The sequence below is a fragment of the Homalodisca vitripennis genome, chromosome X (genome assembly GCF_021130785.1).
Source record: "Homalodisca vitripennis isolate AUS2020 chromosome X, UT_GWSS_2.1, whole genome shotgun sequence".
NCBI lineage: Eukaryota > Metazoa > Arthropoda > Insecta > Hemiptera > Cicadellidae > Homalodisca > Homalodisca vitripennis.
Genome location: NC_060215.1, coordinates 8,010,015 through 8,037,912, shown reverse-complemented (window position 1 = coordinate 8,037,912; position 27,898 = coordinate 8,010,015). Strand labels below are relative to the sequence as shown.

Genomic DNA, 27,898 nt, shown 5'->3' with positions numbered 1-27,898 from the left:
CTATACCCTAAGTACTCTTCATGACCCACAGTACTATAACTACTCTCAATACTCTCAACACAATATTCAATTCACTCAGTATTTTCGAATAACTTTGGGACTCTAAATACGTACTTTAAGTGCTCTGAACCCTCTCGGTACTCTCAATCCTATCCGTGTTCTCAAAAGGCTTATTGCTATATATATACACTCAGTGCTTTCAATTCTTTTGGTGCTCTCATAACTCTCAGTGCTCTCAATACACTCAGTACTCTTCAATACTTTTAGCACTCTTCAATACCTTTAGCACTCTTCAATACCTTTAGCACTCTTCAATACCTTTAGTACTCTTCAATACCTTTAGCACTCTTCAATACCTTTAGTACTCTTCAATACATTTAGTACTCTTCAATACACACAGTACTTTAGAATATCCTCAGTATTCGAAATATTTCCAAGCTCTCAACACTCTCTGTGATTTTTCAGTACACTCTGTACTGTCCAATACTGAGCCAATTTAATGAAAATATCCAGTTTAAATATTGTTAATGTACTGTATATGATATGAGGTTGAGTGGTAGAGAGAGCTTCACAATCCTAACTCCGACTCTTTAATAAACACATTTTTCATTTCAGTTCATTTCAATACTCTCAATGTTTTCTTAGGGTATTTTTTCGTAGAGATAACGTTTTCTGTACCTATCATAATTTGCTGAAAATGTATTTTGGATGTGGTACGAATACCCTTGTATAAAGCTCTGAATATATTTGTAAATAATGTAAAAATGTGTTTTTACCCTAGGATTTATAGAAGCATATTATATAGTTAAAACAGATGCAGTCATTTCAGGTTTCCTGGAAAATACAATGATTAATGTATCTTTGAAATTAGAAAATAAAATTCTTAGAAAGTTTTCGGGACTGGAACTGGCAGTTCCTGAGCATTTTTTGAGAATATTACACGACATTGTTAATATATTTTCAGTATTGCTCAAACAATCTACTGGTGCACTCGTACTGGGTAGAAGAGGTCGATGTGTGAAGTTCAAACTATATAATGTGCGTAAGTTATAATTCTTAAAACATATACTTACATTAAAATTAATCTGAAGGGGATAAAGGTATGAAGGAAATAATTCTTTAGACAGTTACCAGGTAAGTTTTTATTGTTTCTAGCTTACTCACCAAAAGATAACTATTGATACCTTTCAGTAGAACATCAGTTTAATGAATGAATCTACAAATAAACACTGATTTAGAGGTAAAGGTTAAGCATGTGCATCCTGTGTCTACATTGAAACAAAACTGGATCACATTGACGACACGTTCAACATGTAACAATTAAGTATGATTAGATACAACACAACGATACAATTAGTCGTGCACCTCAAAGTATCTCCAAATGTCTGCTGTTCGTCAAAGAGCAGTTCTTTTATTAAATAATTTAGAATGATTATCATAAGTTTGAGTTTTGTAATACAATTTTATTATGTAATAAGTTATTTTGTTTGAAACCATTCTGGCGAACCGGTCGTAAAGTTTGGACGCTTAAAGTACTGAGAGAATACGAACTAAAGTACTTGCTCAGAATACAAATGCTTTCACAGCTCTCTCACCTCAATCTTGTATTGAATAAATGTGGCCCGTTACTGAAATGTCTCTTAAATTCTTCTAATATATTGAGTAGCAATATAGGGTATGATAAGGAAAGGGTATATTTCACCCTACGTAGCATGTGGATACAATCTAAAAAATAATAGAGTATATAATAAAATCGTGCCCACCAATGATTCAATGGTAATTATACATGGTAACAGCTGTATAAAAAGATTGTTTTGTTTTAAAACGCACTTTCAGACTACCACTTGTAAAATATAAATGAAAAGAAATTGTGCAATATTTAAGTGTGGTACGATAATTTGCAACAATGTATAAGTGGAGTTATATAAATTGATATTATTTTTGATCATACACCAACAATAATTTTTGCAACAAGTAGAGTTTTTATATACGTTATTTTTTGTGTTTGATCATTATGAAAATCTATTAAGCGTTTAGTAATTGTTTATGTTGAAGGTTTCTTAAAATATTTTCTCAATTATTATTCTGTAACTAAAATTATACTTTTAGACTGCATTTCAATTAAATAGTAGTGAGGTTTTAACAACTGGATTATAGCTCAGCACGTGATTTTACAGTGCCAATAGCATATATTTTTAAAGCTTATGTAACTTGAAAATGTTGCATATATATATATATATATATATATATATATCCATCATAGTGGAAGTTGATACGCTTAAAGTACATATGACCTGTTACTAATATAAGCTTTCACCTGACATACCAATTTATAAAATGCACCCAAGAACGAGTCTCATATACTGTATATGACCAGATTCTCACAAATAATTAACCGAGAGTAAATAATTAACTCAATTCTTTTTTTGGGTTCACAGTTACAAAATTTACGATAAGCCAAAAATGTTTATGAGTACTAATATTGTTATTATTGATTCAGGAGAAACAAGCACGGTGTCACTAATTTCTTGCATCACTGATCGACGGAAAATCATGTTTTATTCACAATCCTTCCATCTTCAAAAACATTTTAAACAAAGCATAGTATCAGATTTTAGGGCTTTTCGGGGGGATGGTGTTTTAATGTCCATGAATGTGCCCATGAAGCTCTTGCTACCTGCTCTTATTTTTAACAGTAGTTTACAGATCGCGCTCACCTGAAAACGACCTAGTTCAAATCTTATTCCCTTATATTCTTTTGACCAAGGAGAATAATCTATCACCCGAACTTCTTTTCTCCTCCAATTTATTTCTCATTTTTGATTTATCCTTTTCATCTTTTACACAGACCGGGATGTCTCAAGATATTTATGAAGAAGGTATTTGAGCAGCAACACCAGTACTGAGCTGGAAGGACCCAAACCGGAAGGGAAATTGGAAAAAGTCGAGTGATTATGTTATGGTACGACTACCGTTCTTGAATGAAAGGAGGTTTCGAAAATACGTTTCTAAGGAAAACGAAGGAAGCTGACGGCACCGGGATTCTTTAAATGGTGGGGGGGGGGGGGGCTTTAAACCTTAGCTTGCCAGGAAAGTCAAGTGGTGACCTGTATATAATGAAAGACAGTCCAAGGGCAGGGGTAAGCCCTTATCAAATCTGATCCGATAAGAGAAGGGTGGCTCTAAGACTCGCCTCTCTAATAGGACAAAAAGTCAAACAGGTAGGATCAGCACCCTGAGAAAGGAGAGAGAGAGAGAGATTCTGGGGCAGCCACAGTCTCTTTCAAGGATAGGCGGCTAGCTGAGGCTATGCTCTCTGGGGAGCAATGTGAGGCTGGCAGAGGAAGTTTCTGGTAAGGAAAACCAGCCCCGGATCTAGAGAACGTACTCTTAGGAAGACGATCTTAACTTGTGCCTACGATATGATAAGATTCTGGCTAATTGTCACCAGACTCTCGTGATGTCAGTTGACGAAATGTCAGTGTAGGTTCTGAAAGAAAATAGTGGAAGTATCTTTGCATTAAATACCAGGATGAACATAAACTGCAGGGTAGACCCGACAATAAAAAGGACGAAATGGGTAGGGCCCTCATGAGAAAAGCTAAGATGAATGGAATTTGGGACACAACGCCAAATTATTTATAAAAATACATCCGACCCAGTAAAACAAAGCCTGAGAAGGGCTCGCAGCTTACACGGAGAAGAATTTGTAACATCATTTAGGGAGTGTAATAAACCTCTAAGATATACAGACTTCTAGCTAGAGACAAACCTACCTCACTTGGGGTACTCGAGTGGCCGGCAGGTAATAAACCTCTAAGATATACAGACTTCTAGCTAGAGACAAACCTACCTCACTTGGGGTACTCGAGTGGCCGCAGGTAATAAACCTCTAAGATATACAGACTTCTAGCTAGAGACAAACCTACCTCACTTGGGGTACTCGAGTGGCCGGCAGGTAATAAAGCTTTGGTGAGTGAGTGATTCCATTCTGGCCAACTCAGGAGATATGAGGCAGATCAGGAGAGCAAAATGCAAAAAACGAGAAGATGAATGAAAGCTGGGCATTCAGCAGGAACTTGGTCCCCTGAAGTGCAGATGATGCAAGCCCCTTATCTTCAGAGAAGGATTTACATCCTTCTCACTATATCACATTTTGGGGGTTGTAAACTGGTGAAATGCAACCTTACCCTTTCAGACATTATAATAACTTTACTTTATTATACCGCATCGATTTTTTTAGCGCATGGCGCTATGCGCTGGACGTATAATTCTGATTTCACAGTATCCTACATTTTAGCCATAACAATATCCCAAAATTCTTGCAATACTCCTCTCTAATTTAAAAAAACACCCTTTAATCGGATATTCACATCCTTCCGCTGGACATACTGTACGTTCCGTGCTGTGATTCGTACTCCAACAACGCGACGTAGTTGCACCAGCGAAGAGCTCGGTTGAAGAAATTTTAAGGTACTGTTCGACAGATAAGACGATGAACTTTTGACACTACGAAATGATGTGACGAAATAGTGATGACCAAAAATCCATCAAAACAAATCCCAAACAAATTATATTAAGGCAGATATATTAATTATTACTAAACAAAAGAAAACTACTAGGCCAAAAGGAGTAAGCACGTTCACACATCTTTTCATAACAACTAATTAAAATAAAAGTGTAAGAACAAGTTAATTGTAATATGTCTTCGTTCTATTATTAAATTTATAATCTCCATAAAGTTCTTGGCTTGATAACTATTACACTCGTACTTATCAAGTTCTCGCAGAATAAATACGCACAGTGCTAGCAGAATTTTGCTCGTGACTGAGACACGTTTTTTAACGGATTTACCAACCGGAGGCAGGAGTTTAACTCAATCACATAAAAACATAAAGTGCAATAATTATTATAATTTTTATCGTACTATTGCATATCATAATTTATTATTTAATGTATATCCTTGTGGTATATACTCGTAAATACACGCTGAGGGTGGCCTTTCTTAGTCATGATGTGAAATCCCTCGAGGTTGTTCCTTAAATATTAACTTTACGTATCATAATAGTTAATCCGAGAACTTCTTGTAAAGTATATTAATAGTAACGGACTGTACAGTGCATGAGAAAGTACTGAAGTTCTAATCTTATGGTTTTGATGATTAAAAACCGGTAGTCTAATTGCACATACTTAACACTTCTTGTGATGCTGGGGTTGTTTCAGAAGGGTTCGTATTTATCATTACTGTGTGATCAAGGATTTCGTGGTAATCAACTTCGTGTCCATCAAATTTCGTAGAGCCAAGATTAAGATGCCACCGATAGAGGAAATGCTGTGGGGGAGCATTCTGCTATAGATATCTACCTTCCTATGGGAGAGAACCCCTCTGTATGGAAGGCAGAAGTTACAGCTGTATGAAATGCTCTTGTGAGAACCTGTGATTTGAAGAATGTTCCAGGAAATTCGGTCATTAGAGCCTGTCTTATGATGAGTTCAGGTGAAGGATCGTCCGGGACTTACATTGCAGTCTTTAAGGTGGGTAGATTACACAACAACCTCATTTTCTCTTGGGTTCCAGGATATACTGAAATTAGAGTTAATGAAACCCCTGATGAATTGGAAAATATTGCATCGTCAACAAAGTTCGTGGAACTGAACCGTCCTGTTGGATATCTAGGAGATACGTACGTCAGGTAATCCGTTCCTTGGCAAAGGACGAGCATCAAAGTAGATGGACCAACCCTGCCGAACTCAGGATAAATAAAGAAAGAGAGGGAGAGAGAAAGAGTACAAGCTTTTGGAACATTTAGTATAGTGCATGTTATATCTCTTACGGAACTCATTGGTAAGTTACAGCACTTAGGCAAGCTTCTTGAACAGACTGGAGCTGAAAATTTTAAAAAAAATTTCTTAATCAGAAGGCCACCGCAAATGGGAGTTTTTTTGTATTTTTGAATAAATTAGAAGAGGCCTACAATCCTGAATTTGCACCCGAATTTAAAAACATTAAAAATGTAAACTTGAGCGTTGAATACAAATTGTAGTATTTTCTTAAAAATTCAGAATACATATACAAAAGTTGATTGATGTTATCCTCATTACCTGAAAACTTTAATGCACAAAATATTTTAACTATACTTGTGTTGGTATCAAGTTAAGGCTTAAAATTTGGTTAGCTCTGCGCTAAAGATACAAATTCGCTATTGGGGAAAAACACATTTTTTAGCCTATGAGGAAAGAAGCGAGTCCAGAAAGCCAAATTATGCTCCAGAAATTAACGTGTGTCTCCTAGTTTATTTTTAAAGTTGGTTCAAGGTGCAAATGTGTAAATAAAAATGTTTTAGTTACATTTTTTCATGGGTACTGTATGTTTACACTAAAAAAACATTACATTTAGTTTGATAAAATGAATAGATAATAATGTATAGTAACTTGTTTGATAAGAGAACTTAAATAATTACCATAAAATGTTTGCAAATTTATCAATTAGAACGTTAACCTCTACGTGTTAACTCAAGCTGGATGGTTCAGCAAGCTTGGGAAAATTAATCAGGAATCGAAACTAAAATGCAATTAACTAAGAAACTTTTAGCAAGTCGTAATGTTCCGCATACCAAAGTCGAGTTTTATTTGTTATTTTTTAAAACAAAATTGTTTCTAAATACTGCCTGAAACCTTCAACACTTGTGAGTTTTCAACAAAATTGAGATAATATTATTGAGATATATTCGACATAATTGAGTGTCTAGTGAGATATCAAGTAAAATTGTTAGATGCACATGTGAGGAATGCTGATGTTTTGTCAGATTTATACTACTTGTGCGATCAAATCAACAATGGCTAGAATTAAGTCTATCTTATAGTAAACCGTATGTAAGGAATGGCAAGGATATTGGCTTACACAAGTTACTCGAGGAACATTACTGTACAGTTAGTTAGTTCCTAGGCACAGTAATACACTATAAAAGTGCAAAAATATTTTAACCTTGACTTCAGATGTAAAATACTTTAGTTTGCAATACAATTTTCATTCACATAAGCTTATTATCCTTTACATCCCTCATTTTATATAGGCTAGCGCCATACAACCAAACTTAATATACATTACATTATTATATATCACCTTAAGTCTCCCGTCAAGTCTTTATTATTTAATATGTATAATAATATATTCTAGACCTTGCCCTTCCTAGTTAAATGTAATGAAGATAGGTATGAACGTCTATGAAGTATTTGTATAGCAAAACTTAACAATCTATTTTCTAACATTTATTAATTGTGTTAAGGCTTTTGTATGATTTATATTAGATACATTTTTATGGTGTTTGGCTTATAAATATTCCATTATTACATTATAAAAAACGTAATTGAACTATAATACAGATAACTTATTGAAAGTTTAACAATAAGATTTATACAAATTGAAATAAAAAAATATTATTTTTAAACAAACAATATTGAGTTCTGTATTCTGTTTTATTATGTAAATTTATTTACAAATCAGCAATCATATATAAGTACAAAAAGACAAGTATTTTCAATAAAGACTCTTGAACTACTCTATTAATCTCAAAATGCATTCATCATTAAGTAGAAGTTATTCTGAATTATATTCTATAGCTAAAATGGTTTTTCTAAAATACGTACAGTTTTAAATATCTGAACTGCTTTTGAGACGTAAGATAACAATGCCGAGCTTCATTTCACAGTCTATATATTATGAAGTAATCGGTCAGAGTATTGTAAAAAGGGAAATATTTTTGAATATCTAAATTTCTGTTTCATAGTCGAAATGCATGTTTGAATACGATTTCCTGCAATCTGAGAAACACAAAGATACATTGACTTTGTCATAAGCTTAAAGTAGATGTGAAGAGACATGTTCATTGTTCAACTAACGACATAATTACTTCCAGCAATAGACAACAGATGACATTATTTTGTCAACATTAAACAATTAATTAATGACCAGATTACACAACAGTTAACACAATAACATTTTTTTCTTCTCAGCATCAACAGAAATACTATAACAACATCTTGTTCAATATAACACCTAATTAGAGCACTATTCAGAATCATCAAGGAGGAGCAAAATATCCAGACGAGATTAACGAAAGATATCTCAGCTTTAACATCTAATTGGCATTTTATAACAACCAAATCACATTCGAGAGCACAATAATGTTACAAGTAGCAGACAGGGAAAGCAGAAACTTCGATAAACCAAGTCATAACTCTTCACCCTTAATGCACCCAGCGTTCTTGATACGAACATAACTGTAGTTTGCAGTATTTACTGTTTCAAGATTTTAAGGGATCAGTTCGGAGAATAAGAAAAAATTAAGAAAATATTTCCTTATACAAGGAATCCCATTACAGGTTCAGAAAAAAGCTCAAGTACTCAGCACACGTTTTTCAGGAATATTCGTACTTATTTGACTGATAGAGAAAGTAATCATTAAAGATTTTACCAGTAAACTTTTAACTTGGCATAGCAGTGGTTAGACAATGTTTGGTGCTCAAATTTGAGAAAAGGACATAGACGCAATCTGTATTAATGTACAAAGCTATTACTATGTCAACATAGTTAAAAATTTCAATTATTGGCAGGTAGAGATTAATCTATGGATATTTAATATTAATGTAACTGTTGAATACATGTTTTTATTGTATGAAATGAACACTAACTCAATCGAAAATTTAGATTATTACGCAGAACAATATTAATTTAACGACTTGGCTTGATTACTTTCAAAAATCTAAATTTAGTTTTTTGAACGTATAACTTAATTAGAATACAATTTGTCTGGTTGTAGGTAGCATTTTGACCACATAGGCAGCAAAAGAATAATGAGTATTATTTAATATTATTTTTTGCCAAATTATATATAATTACAGAACAAATACAAAACCGTCAAATTGAATATAGATGACTACCATCATCCTATTTCCTTATATTTAAGTTTAATTTTCAATATATAGCGTGTGAGTTATTTGAATAAAATAAATAACGTACAAATAAATACCTTTTGCAAAATAAATTTTATATTGAAAATGCATAGTCGACATTAGATTAAATGAAATATTTTAAATACTTCGTGATGGCAAATTAAATTCAAACAAAATTAAATAATAACGATTAAAATTACACACCACACTAATCATTATCTTTCACTAATCCTATATTTTACTTATGATGACTGGAAGTGGGAGCGGAAAAAACCCGTGCATTTAACGTTTCATATCCTAGTCGCGTTCTTAATTTATTGCACATGTAGCCCGGAGATGAAATGCTCTCTCTGCTTCAACACTTTATTGTGGTATTGTGGTCAATAGATAGTTTAAAACTACTTTTAAACGATGTCATCTGGTCTGTCCATTTATAAGATTAATTTGTATGACAATTGTACTTCTTTACAACAAAAATTCTCAATAATGACTTATTTTTAGTGAAATGTTGTAAATTTTAAATACCGAAAATTCCGGGATTGTCGTGTTTAGATATAGGGATTTTCAGTACTAAAAAACCGTGCGGGAGATCGGGATCCAAGATCGAAACCCCAAAACACAAGGCAAAACCTTGGCCCAGCTGTCACTGAAAATATATTGCAAGAGGAAAGAGAAGTTCTTCCGCAAGTTAAGGGTGTTTAAAACACATGGTGACTTGCAGTCTACCTTAAGACGTAACAAAGAGTAGTAAATCGCTGCTAAGATCGTCAAATCCCGCAAGAAATTTGTAAGTGGTTTAGGAAATTGCCGTAACAATTCTATCCAATAAGTTAACAAAATCGTCGTCCAAATCTAAGATTAATAAAGACTATGACGATGGAGAAAGTGCAATCTCTACAGCATCCTTGTCATACTTGACCACAGAATTACGTTTTCATTATAGGACAGCCGACACCTGTTTGTAAGAAAAACACAATTCTATTAGACAGTAGATACCAGTAGTTTAAATAGTAAATCAGATGGTACACTTAAAAGTAGATACCGGTAATTCAAACAGTAAAGCAAATGGTCTACTTAAAGTAGATACCAGTAGTTAAAACCGTACAGCAAATGGTCCACTTCAAGTAGATACCGGTAGTCTAAACAGTGAAGCAGATGAACCACTTAATGTAGATATTGGTAGTCTAAACTGTAAAGGAGATAGTCTACTTAAAGTAGATACTGGTAGTTAAACTGTGAAGCAGATGATCTACTTGAAGTAGATATCTATAGTTTAAAGAGTAAAGTAGATAGCCCACTTAAAAATAGATGCCGATAGTTTAAACAGTGAAACCGTATGGTCCACTTAAGGTAGATACCGGTAATTTAAACAGTAAAGGAGATGGCCCTCTTATTGGAACTGCCCAAGGAAACTGAAAAATAAACTGGGCAGAAGAAAAGTAGATGGATTATTTCGCATTTAAAGTTATGATAGTTAATTCAAGTTTAAATTAACAATTAAATTAATAATGCAATTTTGAGGTTAAACTCGCACTGCAAATAAAGAGTATGTAATTGTTCTTAATTGCGTAACAATAGAGAATGAATTATATCCTAATTTTTTTAAGGATTTGAGTACTATATTCATATAAAAGGTATCTTATTTTATCTTAAAAGCCACTTTTGGCCTATGTGAATTTATTCTTTATGAAACCTAAACTTGTAAAGATAAAAAATTATTACTTACGGTTTTCGGTCTCGTCTGGTCAATAAAGTAAGCGACAAGGATGACCACACTTCAGCGACAGCAAATCGACAGCATCGTTACCAAACCAGTCCAACGAGCCTAACTATGAGGTGCAAGTTATCAACACAGCCTCTCGGTACATTTTGGCTAGCAGGCAATAATCGAGGGTCACGGGCAACACGGGATCCAATCAACAGAAGACAATCAGAAACACGAGGCCCACACACATCGTACTCCAAACTCTTTGCTTTCCCGAGAAAGTTGAAATTTTCTAAATTTTGATGATCCCGTGGAACAGCAATTTTAATCTTTTGCAGGAGCCTTTACCTTTCACTTGAACGTGAGCTGTCCCTTAAAAATAACACAACAAAACCGAGAACACGAAAATACGATTTGGTTACCAAAAGTATATAAATTTCGCGATTGGAATTGCTGTTTCTCTCCGAAATTTCCATGCACTCAACAAGTCTAAAATTACAAACGAATTTACAGGCCGGTTATCAGAGCTGTTAAAGCATATGACACCACAAAAGCATTAGTCGTGTGAAATATGTTTAAACACCGTGGTGGCCATAATTAACAATAATCATGCATATACCGACAAAGGAGTTGAGAGTGAGTGATTCCACCAGGGCCGGAGGTGACCAAGGACTCAGTCCGCGTCAGATCCATTCATTTAGTCCCCATCAGTATGGAGCCCACCATCCTCAGAGGAGGAAATTGCCAGAGTTTTAAGAGATTTTCCATAAAAAAACTCGAGTGGTTTGAATTATATGTCAACGTGGCTTCTAAAACAGTGCCCAATTCATTTGCTGAAACTACTCGAACACTTAATTACACAACTTGTCACTCTGGAACTTTTCCCTCCTCTCTTAAAACAGCCAAAGTCACCCAGATTTTTAAAATGACCGACAAATTTTGATTTTGCCGACTTTCAGAAAAATTTTAAAAAGGCCTTCTTAATTCGGATCGTGTTGTTTTGGAGATTCATATTCTTCTATCAATAAACAATTTGAATTTTGAAGTGGGAAGTCAACGTTAGACGCAGTCGTGTGTCCAGTTGACTTGATAGTGTATGGACTTGAAGGTCAAAGAGACACACTTAGCGTGTTTCTAGACTTATCAACAGAGTTTGACTGCGTTTATAATTACACAATGACTTGAATATTACGGGATACGGTTAGTGCCTTTGGATTAGCTCAAATAGTACCTTATTAATAGAAAATAGTGTATAGCAATGTCAGACATGTAATTGGGGGAGGAGTTCCTGAGCTGTAGAGTCCCTTAAGGTTTCATACTCAGTCTACTTCTCTTCTTGCTGTATGTCAAAGACACTGGCTCATCTCTTAATCAAGGGCACACTGTCACATACGCAGATTACTCGACTCTCTGTTTCACTTTAAGATCAATCCCAGAACTGGAAATGGTGACATTCACAGAGCTAAACAATGCAAGCCAGCACTTGAGCTCAATCTCAAAACAATCCGTCGAAATACGGACTCAGATTGGAATTCAAAAATCATGTTGGATGAAAGTGAGTTCGAATACGCCCTGTCAACTGAATTCCTTGGCATATACCTTTATAGAGTGTTGGCATGGCATTATCACGTTGACAGTGGCTATTTAAAACTGTCTTCAAGTATTTATGTTTTGACACAGCTTTCAAAATACTGCCCAATTCAGGTACTGTTGACTGCGTATTATGGAATAATCTACCCACATCTCTCGTACGGAGTGATATTGTAGGGAGACTGTGTATTCAAAAATGTTCATAGAATCTTCTCCCTGCAGAGAAAAGCAGTCAGAATAAATGTAAACTTTAATGGAAAGAGTCGTACAGATCAGTATTAAAAAGCCTCAAATTGATGACGCCTCCCTTTCTCTATATTCTTAGAATATCCCTTTTTTCAAATCAAAATGCAAGGTCATAAGAGTTAGTGATGTATTCTCTTGTGACATTAGAGGCAGGACTAACTACCGTACCGGAAAACATAGGACGGTGGCGTAATAACGATTGCCTTCGCAGGCAGGAGACCATTTCGTCATCAAACTGTCAATTCGAACAAAAATGTCACAATGCTTAAGTCATTTAAAACTGTTCTGAAAACCACGTTGGTCTCGGAAGCTTTCAGTAGTACAGACAGTTTCATGACACAAAACTGGGAGACCATATAATTGGCTGACACTCCATGTAATTAGAGAGGAAAAATTATGTAATGAATGAGAATTTGGGTGAATGGAAAATTGTAAATCTGAATGAGAAACAATTTAATGAACGGACGCAAAATTTTAGCTTTTAAATTTTATGGTTATTGCGATGCAATTTATATGACCTATTATGCAATAAAAACATTGAATTGAATTGAACTGTTTCTTTAGTCAGGTAGTAGAAGAATGGAAGACAGAGAAAGAGTGCGTTCGCATGCGCACACTGTAAGTCAAATTATTTAAATAATTAAGTTGAGATGAAGTTAAAAAATTACTTTTTTATTTATTATTTTATTATTTAAAACACGTATGAAGATCACAAACTTATTTATGTGTTAACTCGAGTAGTGGTATTGAAAATTGCAAACGAAATACTATTGTTTAGTTTAATTATAAAACAAATCTTAAACAGAAGAGCATTTCATCAAATTATTCATAATAAACCAACATGATATTTGTTAATAGCATCGTATTCATCGAATTTTGTGGATGTAAACTATTTTTTCGGTAAAACATATACAAGAAGATACTAATTATTTTATAAATGCCTTTAATTTATTCAACGTGAAAACATAGAAATTAACAGCCAAGATGTTTCCAGCTCTCTGTGGAGCCATATTAAAATAAGAGATGGTAAATTTAAAAAGTGTCAGTTGACATTTCTTGTTTCAAGATGAGTGTGTACAATGAGGCCGATATATCCAAACATTGAGTTAAGAGAGAGATTTTAGAAGATAGTTACTGTTTTATAATATGTGAGCCTATCAGTTAAGTAGAGAGCGCAAACTACCTGGAACCTGAACGTTGGCAGCCTGGGTTCATATGACAAATGTGGTAAGACATACTCCAATGTACCGTATTTCATTTAAATAATGTCCCATCATTTTAAAACATTGAAAGATAATACATTTTAAACCTTTTTCATATTTGAGCCATTTTAACCTCATGCCAAATGTAATTAAAAGATGAAGTATTTTTTTAATATTAGATTTTCTTGACTTTACGTATTAATACAATTAAAACTTACTTATTTTTAATGTACTTTATGAATGTATACCAGTTATGGGATACTTTGCGTTTTAATTGAATATATAATCGCTATTAAAGTAATAGCAAATTACAAATTTCAAAGCAAATAATAGTTCAGTAATGGGAACAGAAAACTTTGCTTGCAATAAGTTGTTTGCTCGTTGATCACGATGCTTACGTTGGTCCCTGTTCTGAATTTTGGCTGTGAGAAAGAACATATAAACGAAACTAGTATGAGTAATATGAACGAAAATAAACAGTTGTGTACTGTAATATATGATTTTTGTATAGCTTCTATTATAAGGATATTCCAAGATGTATTTAAAGTTAAACATCTCTTAAACCGATGGTTATATAAATCAGAAAAATATATGTCTGTTTAAATAACTATTCTTGAGTTTATTTAAAATACTAGAAGAAAACAGGATATAAAATATTTTTCAAAGCTCACTATTTAAAATATTACATTAGTTATTATGATACAGAGCAAAAACTTCATTAGGCACTATCTTACAAGAGCTCAATTCAAAAGGCCTTTATTCCTACATAATTCCTTAACAGAAATGTAAGGCATATCCAATTAGGAATGAACAAAAAGTGAACGGGACATAAAACTGTGATGTGATCCCTTTTGATCCCACAAAAACATTAAATAAACGTTATAAAATTATTAGAATACACAACACAGTCGAATAGTATATTTATTTGTGCATCCTCTCTAAAATAATGTATGAAAAAATACTATGAAATAAAAATATATGGCTTTGGTGAACACTCACCTCTCATGTCATGACATTCTCTAAAGTCATAAATATAAAAAATATCAATTACAAAAATGTAGTTAATTCACAGCACATCAATGGAATTTAGACAAAAAGTCTTTTAGGCCCGATCTCAGGTATAGTTCACAACACAGATCTGAGTACCATTTCTGTCATGACTCAGATGTCTGGAGGGGGTGGTGGGGGAGATGGAGGAGGGCAAGTCTTGGATATGGTCGGAACCATTTCGGTGGATGGCTCTTGATGGGCCGGGGGAGTGGGGATGTTTCCTCGTACGAATGTCCCCAGTCCTCTGAGCAGACTGTTGGATAAGGAACTGTGCAAGTTGGAGATGGATATACTTCGCCGGTAAAGAGCAGTTAGACCGCTCGAAATATTGTTACGATCCTCCAGTGACTGAGCACTTTGAAGCCGAGTTCTTCTTCTCTCTTCGCTCTCGTTGCTCTCGCCGTTACTCACCCTCTTTCCGAGAGCTTTCTTATCCCTGCTAGCGGAATCCAAACTAGCTGCTCTCCGTCTGCGAACACTACTCTGCAACTCTCTCATTGAAAGCTGCCGAAGCTCTTGTTCTGGTTCCTGCAGACTCTCTCTGCGTTCCATCTCCTTCGCCAACATCTGGACTTCCCAGTCATTGTGAAAGACATCGTCCGTCTCACTCGCGTAGTTACTCGATGAGTCGGAGCATACGTCGATACTCGTAGAATTCCACATATTTTGTGGTTTCATCGATTCTGGCAAGTCCATTAGTTCCAGATTTTCTTCTTCTGAATGATCTTCCCACGACAGTCTGTTCCTTCTCCACCGCATGGCGCCTCTTCTAGGTGACGATAACACCGTGTCTACCGAATCCCCTCGCTGAAAAAATAAACAGGAATTCAAAGAATTATATGTATAAACATATCGTAAAACATATAATGCAATATTGTCGAGAAAACAATATGTATATACATAGTGTTTACAAAAAATTCTATGGCGGTTGATAGTACACATAATATAAAAAACATGTCACATACACATAGGTCGACAAATCTATCCTTTAGTTGCTAACCACCATTTTGTATTTTCATATAAAAATTATTACCTCTAAAAAATTAAACTAAAGAAACCAAATTTGGCATATAGGTTTGAATAGATAAGAAATATTTTACATAGATAATTCTTTATTTTCTTTCATATTAACCAAAATTGCGTCTGTTGAAAAGTCAAATTTCAAAAAACCCAGTACATTTATAAAAAATGCACTAGAAACAAAATTTTTGAAATATTTCATTAACATTCCAACGTACTTGTATCACCGAAATCCGTACAAGCATAAGCGAGCACGACCACTTTAAACGCACACTTGTACAAGCCGGGAGCAGTAAACATTGCGTCTTTTGATATGTATCAGCTGTATTATATCAGTTATAAAAAAATGTACAAAGTACCAAATATTTTGAAAGTTTTGTAACAGTTCCAACGGTAGGCCTACTTGTTTCAACAAAATCTGTTAAGACACAATCGAGCACGACCATTTTAAAAATACTCTTACGCAATCCAGAAGCAACAAACGGATACCTCTCAACTGTGACATGTTTGGCCGTAGAGTGTGTCAACGCTGCTAAAGCTTACGGGCAAGCTAATACAACCATGGGGTTGAGATAGATAGATGAATGGGTTTAGCTCTTTGGAATCTATGTATTTTGTCTTGAAAGAACTCTTTGTATGAGTATCGAATAGGGTGGAATTTCGTTTCGAAGTTAAAGAGTAACTAGTACAAATATTAATAGTATTCTTTCTTTTACAGAGATTTACTCCATAAATTTATATTCAGTATAAATTATATATTTATCGAAAAGACAATTAATACATAGCTGTACAAGTTTTGAGAAGCCATGATTTTAATAATTTTATGTACATTTTATCCATTTTATCCTACATATTGAAAGTTAGGTACAGGAAGACAATTCATGCTTCAACATTATTTATTAAATTTCGTAAAGAATATATAATGTGATTTTATCTGAATCATAGAGAAGAAAACATTTATTTTAGGGTTTTTTCAGGCTTGTTTGATTTTGTTCCTTTTTGTTATGAGCTATTTAGTCCTTATGTTTAATAAAGAACAGCGATATTTAAGAAAAATAGACACAATACAATTTGTACTTTAGTAGCATATGTTTTAGTTTTAATTTTAAAATACTATATTTAATCCACCCTCTTTTTCAGGTTAAAAACCTGAAATATATAAAAATGCTTTTAAAACGTAAAAATTGCAGCAATAATTTTGGGAAATAATAGAAATATTTGAAGCCACATGGTCCAGAAAACAAAATATTGAAACAATGGGTGATATAAAACTTGTGACATGAACACAAACTCAGCAAGAATTGCATTTCTGAAATATATCTGAACAAATTGAGGTTTGAAGCTGAAGAAGATACAAACTCAAAAATCAAACCGTACGAACTACAGGAAGAGCAACAAGGATGAAGTAGATGTGATATCAAAAGGACTTAATTTTGCCCCCACGCATCATATTAAACTAGTTTCGGATACATTGGAATTTGCTAATAAAGTTAGGACAAAACACTATTTTTCAAACAATCCTGCCACATTACCATGTATTGAAAACAGAATTGATGAGTCACTAATTAAGTTTAAATCTAAATCTAGTTGGGAAGCACCAAACTAAGTTCGGATCATCCTCTTGAACAATTTCTCAATATTGTCATATCTAATATAGCTGATCCTAATTTTCCTGATTTTCTTCCGAAAACCACTAATATTAATGACAAACAAATAAAAGCCATAAAATCTTTACGAAAAACCAAAAACATAATTATTGTTCCCGCAGATAAAGGAAATACTACGGTGATAATGAATACAGTTGATTATGTGTCAGAAATAAACAAACAATTAAGTGATGAAGATACATATAAGAAACTGGACAAAAACTTAACAGAACAGTTCTATTCCGACATTTCAAAATATTTAAATAAAATTGTGAAAATGAAAATCTGTCCAAAAGTTCAATAGCTTTAATGATACCACAACATCCAAGTACACCAGTCTTTTATATTCTTCCCAAATTACACAAGAAAATTATGCCACCACCAGGACTTCCGATAGTATCTTCTTGTTCATCACCTGCAGAAAGAATTTCTGCATATGTGGATCACCAGCTACAGGACTTTGTCCAAAATCTACCATCATTCATAAAAAATTCTGATGACTTTTTAGATAAACTTAAAAATGTACCCCAACCTCTTCCTAAGGATGCAATATTGGTCACTGTTGATGTCACTTCTGTATACACAAATATAGAACACGATGAAGGAATTAAAGCTGTAACATACTATCTTAATCAAAGACAAATTGACACAAAACCTCGTACTTCATTTATTACAAAATTAATCCATTTTGTGCTTACAATGAATTGCTTCCGTTTTCAGGATACATTTTATTTACAACAAAAAGGCACATCCATGGGAACTCGTACGGCTCCGTCATATGCCAATCTTTTCATGGGAAAACTAGAAACAGATTTTCTCAACAGTCAAAATTACAACCCTATATTTTGGAAACGTTTTATTGATGACATTTTTTTTTATTTGGACACATGGGAAGCATAATTTAACCAACTTTTTAGAACATTTAAACAATTTTAGCAAATTAAAATTCACATTTGAGACGTCTTCAACATCAGTCAAATTTTTAGATATGGAAGTATTTATTGAAAATGGACATTTAAAAAGCAAAATAAACGTAAAACAAACGAATAATTTGGAGTATTTAAACTACGACAGCTGTCATCCAGTCCATATCAAGAGGAATATACCAAAAGTTTAGCATGCAGAGCTCAAAAATTATGTAGTAATACAAATGACTTGGAAAAATACATTGACGATATTATGAACGCATTCTTAAGAAGAGGTTATCCACGAAAATTACATAAAGATAAACTTAATGTAAAAAAGACAACACTTTATTCTAAATATAAAAACAGTGATCCAAAATTAATAGTTCAATACCATCCAAGGCTTCACAAAATTAATAATATTCTTAAAATAGCATTTAATACCTTACAAAATTCTAGTTCAACTAATGATATTTTTAAAACAACTCCTAGAGTAATCTTTAAAAGACCTCCTATTCTTAAAGATATATTGGTCAAACCTAAATTACCAATGACAAACACCAATGAAAAATCAATACCAAAACAAAAAGGATCACATCCGTGTAATAAACCAAGATGTTTGATTTGTAAAATGTTACCAAATTCTTCAAAATTCACTAGTAGCAAAACACGCAAGACATATCCTATCATCGGAAACTTGTCTTGTGAATCTAAAAATGTGATTTACCAAATTCAATGTAAAAAATGTCCAGCAGATTATATTGGCTCAACAACAAATACCTTGAGGACAAGAATGACAGGACACCGATTTGATTATAAACACCAAGATTTAAAGAAAACTGTCGGCACTCATGGTATAAATCACAATGAAACTTTTGAAAATACATATTCAGTCAAACCTATTCGGCAAGTACATACAAATTCAAACCCAATTTACCTCAGAACATTAGAACAAGCACACCAATTGGTTTTAAAGAGCAAAATTCCACATGGACTTAACATCAGATAACTTAGCCAAAAACGTCTAAATTTGAAATCAACATATGGAACTATTGTTTAGTTCATGTCATCTGTATTTATTATTATAACTTATTCACTGTTTATTTACTTTCGTTTGTACTGTTTACTTTTATATTTTTATATTTTATAAAATTTTTGCACCTGAAGACGGTTTTTCACCGAAATATAGTGCCAATGTTTTAAAAACACTTTGTTTTAATTGTAAAGTAATTTTATACAAATAATATATATATATATATATATATATATACATATATATATACATATATATATATATATATCACGTAGTGTTATACTTTTGTAACATATATATTGTTGTATAACCTTTCTGTAATCCTGTTACAGAAGTTAGTTCAGTCAGTATTGCGTATCAAAAGTTTTGTTGGGTTAGTCTACATATAGTTCTATAGTTTTTGAGAGAAAATGCCGTCAAAACGATACAAACAATTTATTTACCTGATTTTTTGTGCGACTTTGGTTACTATCCAGCCAAAAAGTATGTGCGTAGTACCCCTCTTCCTAAGGAGCTTACACTGATGGTACGATTACCGAATAGTTTGTCTCACACCCCCAGTAAAAAACGAATCGACTGGTTGTTTTCAACACGTGTAAAAAATGTAACGTTAAAAATGAGCGTCACACTTGTTTTAAGCAAGCAGGAAGGTTCCTAAGTTTAACACGATACATTTTCTTGTATCTAAGATAATTTTGGGTTGATCCTTAATTTTGAAATGATTATTTTGAACACACCTTTCGTATAGCAAAAAAGTCTTATAATATTTAGAGTGTTGTATTTTAATATCGTCATCTATATAAACCGGAACACAAACCAACACACTCATTATAAAGTTACATACCATGAAAGGAGGGTCAGCTGCTTCATCTGCATCGGAACTATCTTCCCTGCCAGAATTCTGCAACATCACAACAATATAATATCTGATAGAAGTAGTTTTATGTTTAACCACAATTTTAATACATTAGACATGTTTATTTCACAGTATCATTATAATAATCATACATTGATCATAAATACAATCAATAAATATTTATTTGATTCTTCTACGTAAACTAGTCATAAATCTACGTTTTAAAATATAATTAAAACAAACTCAATCGTAAGAACCAAACCCGTACAAAAATAATTAAAATATTGAATCAATCTTAGGAAGAAGGCGAAAACCTTGATTACTGATAAATATAGGCTTGCCTCGCTCGAAATTCAAAGGTATCAACTTAATTTCCGCTTAGCTCAATATAGGGGTTTTGTAATTCGGATATCATCATTGCAGACATCTTACACTTGGGTGGGTTAATTTAGGTCTACAATACATGCCAAAGGAGCTACAAAATCCCTCTCAGCACAGGCAAAGGAGTTCTGGTGGCATTCTCTTGAACTTATACATTTAGTCTTAAAAGCTGTTAATTTTGCGGCTATTTGGTCTAAAATTCGATGTAATCTCTTTAGGTATCTATAATATATTTAAAGACAACTAATAACTGACATTAACGGACTCTGAGGAAAAATTCATCCTGGTAAAATTATCAAGAATCACGTTATTTTCAGGAGTAGAATTTAAATTGCTTTATTATAAAAACACCTTGGTAGCTTACTGTCAGCACCGACAACCTTTAAACAATGCCTAAACCTTTTTCTTCCATCATATGGTTCTTAAAAACCTAGTACTTATTTAGTTGTATTTTATATAATACATATTTTCGCAACCATGATACTCGTTACTGGTTAATATAAGTTACATCCGATGTTCTTGGAACTAAAATATTGGTGGATTAGTAACCTAATTGGCACGCGTATTATATTTCTCTCGAGACATTTGTAACTGACCATCTTGCTGAGGAGAGACACCTCACGCGCCTTGTCCGTAAGTAAAATTTATATTTTCGTATTGTAAATTAGCCCTTTCATGCGAGACATCTGATTTTGAATGTAATGTAATGTTAAGTTGTAAATAGTAAAGTAACTTACCTTGGTTGATGTTTTATTTCATAGATTAATATTGATAATAGTGTGGTGATGTCTATTTGACGAGACCACGTTGTCATAGATCTCAAGTTGTCTCGATAAATGGCTAATACCGTCGTGATTTTATTTTAGGCGAGTTCAAACAAGTCTCTGATTTCAGCTTCGAGTCTTTTATTTCAACTTCGGGTGCTTCCAGCATTCATGATTTAGACTTCTAGTTTATTAATCTTCACTTTTTCTGACTACAGCTGCAATGTCGAGCTAAGATGCTGACGCCCGCGTTTGAGAAGGGCGTCAACGTGAATCAACGTGAAGGGAAGTCGATTTTAAAGTTTTAAATAGTTCTTTAGTTCATATGCAAAATCCCCACCATGATGTAATTTAGTTCTGTATCACTATTTGGCAGCAACGTGGCAATACATAATATTATTTTTAGCATCTATAAGTGGTGATTTTATGTTTATTTGCCACAATTAAACATATAAGTAAACTTTGAAAATCGAGTATTCATTACTACGACCTCAGCGGTATCAATGAATACAAACCTTATTTTGTATTCATTGGCGGTATCTAACCCCATGTGTTTCGTCCATTCGGTACACCCTTTTGCAAAAGCGAAAGCTTTTTTTATATAAACCGAATTAGCACTTAATCGAAGCAAATAACTTTGAAACCTCAAAAAATTTAAGCTAACAATGACTTAAAACTAAATTTTAGGACTTGAGTGTTATGTTTGGTCAAACTTAATCATTTGAACACATATAGAATGACAGACATTTTATTTTACTAAGAGCTGTTGGAAAATCATTATTGATTTTAAGTAATGTAAGTAATATACTCAGTCCAACAACTGATCTTTGTGAACCTCCCTCCCCCAACTACTGACTCTGTTATGTTATGAGAAAAGTATCCATTGCAAAAATCAGCCTGAAATCCATGGGAAAAAATATTATAAAGCAATATTTATTGAGTTAATAAATTAAAATATGGCAATCAAAACCATATGTTTTTGAAAAATATAGTAATTTATGATCTAAAGTATTGAAATGCAATTTAACATGTCATAAAAACTACCAAATACTTTATTTTTTTCCAGCTCATACTTATTCTCATCTTAGATTTAGATCAGTATACTATACATAGATTAGATTATATTTAGATTTACAACAATCTCTTAACAAGGTTTTTTTAAAATTACTGTAGCTCTGGGACCAAGACGTACTTACTGATGGTATTGATTATTGGTGTGCCTCAGGTTTCTGTTCTTGGACCTTTCTGCACCTAATCTTTGTTAAAGATATAGACTGCAATGTTCTAACTTTCTGTGTTTTCTATGCTGAAGATACGACTTTGATTTGGTTTCATAGCGATTTTGAAAGTGAGAAACAAACTTTCTGCAAAAAGTTGGTTTGAATCTAACAAGTTATTTATTTATTAACAATAGCAAAACAGAATTGATTTATTTCTCTCTTAGAGATATTTATGTAACCTATAATGCAAGTCGTGAAGTTAAACTGTTAGGGTTTAAGTTAGACAACCGCTTAAGTTGGGAACCCTCTGTCTTTACTCTGCGTAAGAAACTCTCCCGTATTGTATTTATACTTTAGGAGGCTTACATTATCGTTAGGTTAACAAACTCTGATAGTTGTGTGTTATGGTATTTTCCGTTTACTAATCACCTCTTGAATACGCTTTTGGGTCATGCCTACCAAGTTTTAATCTGACAAGAAAGATGATGGGAGTCTTCGACAGCCAAATTTTAAAACAACGACCTAAATAAAGTTTCCAGAAACTGAAAGTTGTCACATTTCTATCATTAAATATATATATTAAGTATTTCACTTCTTTAAAAATATGACAGATTCTTTGTCTTACCAAAACTCTAGTCATGATCTAGGAGTAGTCACTCCATGTAAAATACTTTCTGAAACTCTACATAGCGATGTTATCAGCAGCTTATTACAAAATAAACTAACTCTAGCTATCAAAAATGTATTTTTAACAACGTTTTTAACGAACTAAAAAGTGTATTGATATTTATAAAACCAAACAAACAAACAAGTCACCAAAAGAAGATTTGATACAAAAATTTCAAAATTCAATTGTAAAACTATCTTCTTAGTTTACATTGATAACTTAAAAAAATCTAAGGCGAATACGTGTTTTATTCGACAGTCAGAAAGTAACTAATAAAAAAACAAAAACGATCTTGTTTACTTCCAAAAATGTCTCATCAAGGTTGTAAAGTGATGAAGCTTGGACTCCCTTCATCCAAGTATTACAATGTATTTGTTGCCCTTGGTAATATTGTGAGAAAATCTGTTTACAGGTACACAGAAAGAAGAACTAATCGTAACCTCACCTCCAGTTCTCTTATGCGTTGTTGAAGTTGTGCTATAATGTCGTCTCTGTTCTTCACTTCCATTTCCAGTTCTTCAAACCTTGTTTGGAATTTACCTTGGATCTGATCCTAAAATATACGTATGTTAATTAAAATGAATCAATATTCAGGTAATTAATAAATATGACCTATAACTGTTGCCAATAACATTATAGTTAAAACTGGTATTGAAATTCCTCTGAAAATCATAACTCACTAACTCATCATTAACTCACTTAGATTAACTTCTGTAAATTTTTAGTGCTGTAGCTCCTTTGTAGTTATCTTCCTGTTAACTTTCTGCCTTAATAAAACACTATCTAATATTTTTCAAATTATAATATACAAAAATTATAATACAGTATAATTTTAATATTTTAATTTTAATATAATTATAATACAGTTTTTACAGTATTTTCACATTAGATATCAAATGAGATATAGCACAAGTTTCTCGTGGCTTTTACACTGCCGGTTCTAAAGGCTCACAATGATTTAATAGTATGTTTACATGTAATAAGAAATTACATAAACACAAAATCACGTTATTATTATTATGTTCCGTACCACCACGTAACCACGTTACGTTATGTTATTATTATTGTTATTGTATATCATTTATATATATATATATAATATTTAATTTTTCATGAAGAAAATCCTGATTCACAGAGTTTAAAAGATCTACGATAGCAAAGAAATGTTTAAGATATTACAAACTTACTTGTAACTACATAGAAAATCTTTCTAAACGAGGTGATATACTTAGCTATGCAATTTTAAGTTAATTTTTTATATTTTGTTTGGATTGGAAAACTGATGTTGTATAACCTAATATAAAAACTGTTGACATTTCATGTTTAAGATATTACAAACTTACTTGTAACTACATAGAAAATCTTTCTAAACGAGGTGATATACTTAGCTATGCAATTTTAAGTTAATTTTTTATATTTTGTTTGGATTGGAAAACTGATGTTGTATAACCTAATATACAACTGTTGACATTTCATGTTTAAGATATTACAAACTTACTTGTAACTACATAGAAAATCTTTCTAAACGAGGTGATATACTTAGCTATGCAATTTTAAGTTAATTTTTTATATTTTGTTTGGATTGGAAAACAGATGTTGTATAACCTAATACAAAAACTGTTGACATTTCATGTTTAAGATATTACAAACTTACTTGTAACTACATAGAAAATCTTTCTAAACGAGGTGATATACTTAGCTATGCAATTTTAAGTTAAATTTTTATATTTTGTTTGGATTGGAAAACTGATGTTGTATAACCTAATATAAAAACTGTTGACATTTCATGTTTAAGATATTACAAACTTACTTGTAACTACATAGAAAATCTTTCTAAACGAGGTGATATACTTAGCTATGCAATTTTAAGTTAATTTTTTATATTTTGTTTGGATTGGAAAACTGATGTTGTATAACCTAATATAAAAACTGTTGACATTTCATGTTTAAGATATTACAAACTTACTTGTAACTACATAGAAAATCTTTCTAAACGAGGTGATATACTTAGCTATGCAATTTTAAGTTAATTTTTTATATTTTGTTTGGATTGGAAAACTGATGTTGTATAACCTAATACAAAAACTGTTGACATTTCATGTTTAAGATATTACAAACTTACTTGTAACTACATAGAAAATCTTTCTAAACGAGGTGATATACTTAGCTATGCAATTTTAAGTTAATTTTTTATATTTTGTTTGGATTGGAAAACTGATGTTGTATAACCTAATATAAAAACTGTTGACATTTCATGTTTAAGATATTACAAACTTACTTGTAACTACATAGAAAATCTTTCTAAACGAGGTGATATACTTAGCTATGCAATTTTAAGTTAATTTTTTATATTTTGTTTGGATTGGAAAACTGATGTTGTATAACCTAATACAAAAACTGTTGACATTTCATGTTTAAGATATTACAAACTTACTTGTAACTACATAGAAAATCTTTCTAAACGAGGTGATATACTTAGCTATGCAATTTTAAGTTAATTTTTTATATTTTGTTTGGATTGGAAAAACTGATGTTGTATAACCTAATATAAAAAACTGTTGACATTTCATGTTTAAGATATTACAAACTTACTTGTAACTACATAGAAAATCTTTCTAAACGAGGTGATATACTTAGCTATGCAATTTTAAGTTAATTTTTTATATTTTGTTTTGGATTGGAAAACTGATGTTGTATAACCTAATATAAAAACTGTTGACATTTCATGTTTAAGATATTACAAACTTACTTGTAACTACATAGAAAATCTTTCTAAACGAGGTGATATACTTAGCTATGCAATTTTAAGTTAATTTTTTATATTTTGTTTGGATTGGAAAACTGATGTTGTATAACCTAATATAAAAACTGTTGACATTTCATGTTTAAGATATTACAAACTTACTTGTAACTACATAGAAAATCTTTCTAAACGAGGTGATATACTTAGCTATGCAATTTTAAGTTAATTTTTTATATTTTGTTTGGATTGGAAAACTGATGTTGTATAACCTAATACAAAAACTGTTGACATTTCATGTTTAAGATATTACAAACTTACTTGTAACTACATAGAAAATCTTTCTAAACGAGGTGATATACTTAGCTATGCAATTTTAAGTTAATTTTTTTATATTTTGTTTGGATTGGAAAACTGATGTTGTATAACCTAATATAAAAACTGTTGACATTTCATGTTTAAGATATTACAAACTTACTTGTAACTACATAGAAAATCTTTCTAAACGAGGTGATATACTTAGCTATGCAATTTTAAGTTAATTTTTTATATTTTGTTTGGATTGGAAAACTGATGTTGTATAACCTAATATAAAAAACTGTTGACATTTCATGTTTAAGATATTACAAACTTACTTGTAACTACATAGAAAATCTTTCTAAACGAGGTGATATACTTAGCTATGCAATTTTAAGTTAATTTTTTATATTTTGTTTGGATTGGAAAACTGATGTTGTATAACCTAATACAAAAACTGTTGACATTTCATGTTTAAGATATTACAAACTTACTTGTAACTACATAGAAAATCTTTCTAAACGAGGTGATATACTTAGCTATGCAATTTTAAGTTAATTTTTTATATTTTGTTTGGATTGGAAAACTGATGTTGTATAACCTAATATAAAAACTGTTGACATTTCATGTTTAAGATATTACAAACTTACTTGTAACTACATAGAAAAATCTTTCTAAACGAGGTGATATACTTAGCTATGCAATTTTAAGTTAATTTTTTATATTTTGTTTGGATTGGAAAACTGATGTTGTATAACCTAATATAAAAACTGTTGACATTTCATGTTTAAGATATTACAAACTTACTTGTAACTACATAGAAAATCTTTCTAAACGAGGTGATATACTTAGCTATGCAATTTTAAGTTAATTTTTTATATTTTGTTTGGATTGGAAAACTGATGTTGTATAACCTAATATAAAAACTGTTGACATTTCATGTTTAAGATATTACAAACTTACTTGTAACTACATAGAAAATCTTTCTAAACGAGGTGATATACTTAGCTATGCAATTTTAAGTTAATTTTTTATATTTTGTTTGGATTGGAAAACTGATGTTGTATAACCTAATATAAAAACTGTTGACATTTCATGTTTAAGATATTACAAACTTACTTGTAACTACATAGAAAATCTTTCTAAACGAGGTGATATACTTAGCTATGCAATTTTAAGTTAATTTTTTATATTTTGTTTGGATTGGAAAACTGATGTTGTATAACCTAATATAAAAACTGTTGACATTTCATGTTTAAGATATTACAAACTTACTTGTAACTACATAGAAAATCTTTCTAAACGAGGTGATATACTTAGCTATGCAATTTTAAGTTAATTTTTTATATTTTGTTTGGATTGGAAAACTGATGTTGTATAACCTAATATAAAAACTGTTGACATTTCATGTTTAAGATATTACAAACTTACTTGTAACTACATAGAAAATCTTTCTAAACGAGGTGATATACTTAGCTATGCAATTTTAAGTTAATTTTTTATATTTTGTTTGGATTGGAAAACTGATGTTGTATAACCTAATACAAAAACTGTTGACATTTCATGTTTAAGATATTACAAACTTACTTGTAACTACATAGAAAATCTTTCTAAACGAGGTGAT

The 27,898-nt window shown here is 32.0% G+C and overlaps 1 protein-coding gene and 1 long non-coding RNA gene across 2 annotated transcripts in view; both read right to left on the bottom strand.

The window, feature by feature from the left end:
• Positions 1-1,736: 1,736 nt before the first annotated feature.
• LOC124368642 lies at positions 1,737-13,035 on the bottom strand. The gene is made up of 2 exons (XR_006922978.1): positions 3,815-13,035; positions 1,737-3,737 (listed from the first exon to the last, which is right to left on the bottom strand). It is a non-coding gene; the product is annotated as an uncharacterized LOC124368642 (long non-coding RNA).
• A 1,221-nt stretch (positions 13,036-14,256) lies between these two features.
• LOC124369348 overlaps positions 14,257-27,898 on the bottom strand; it is a 170,568-nt gene continuing 156,926 nt past the window's right edge. The window contains 3 exon segments of the mRNA XM_046827325.1: positions 14,257-15,552; positions 20,194-20,250; positions 23,683-23,790. Of these exon segments, the coding sequence (XP_046683281.1) occupies positions 14,857-15,552; positions 20,194-20,250; positions 23,683-23,790 (861 nt within the window). The 3' untranslated portion in view covers positions 14,257-14,856.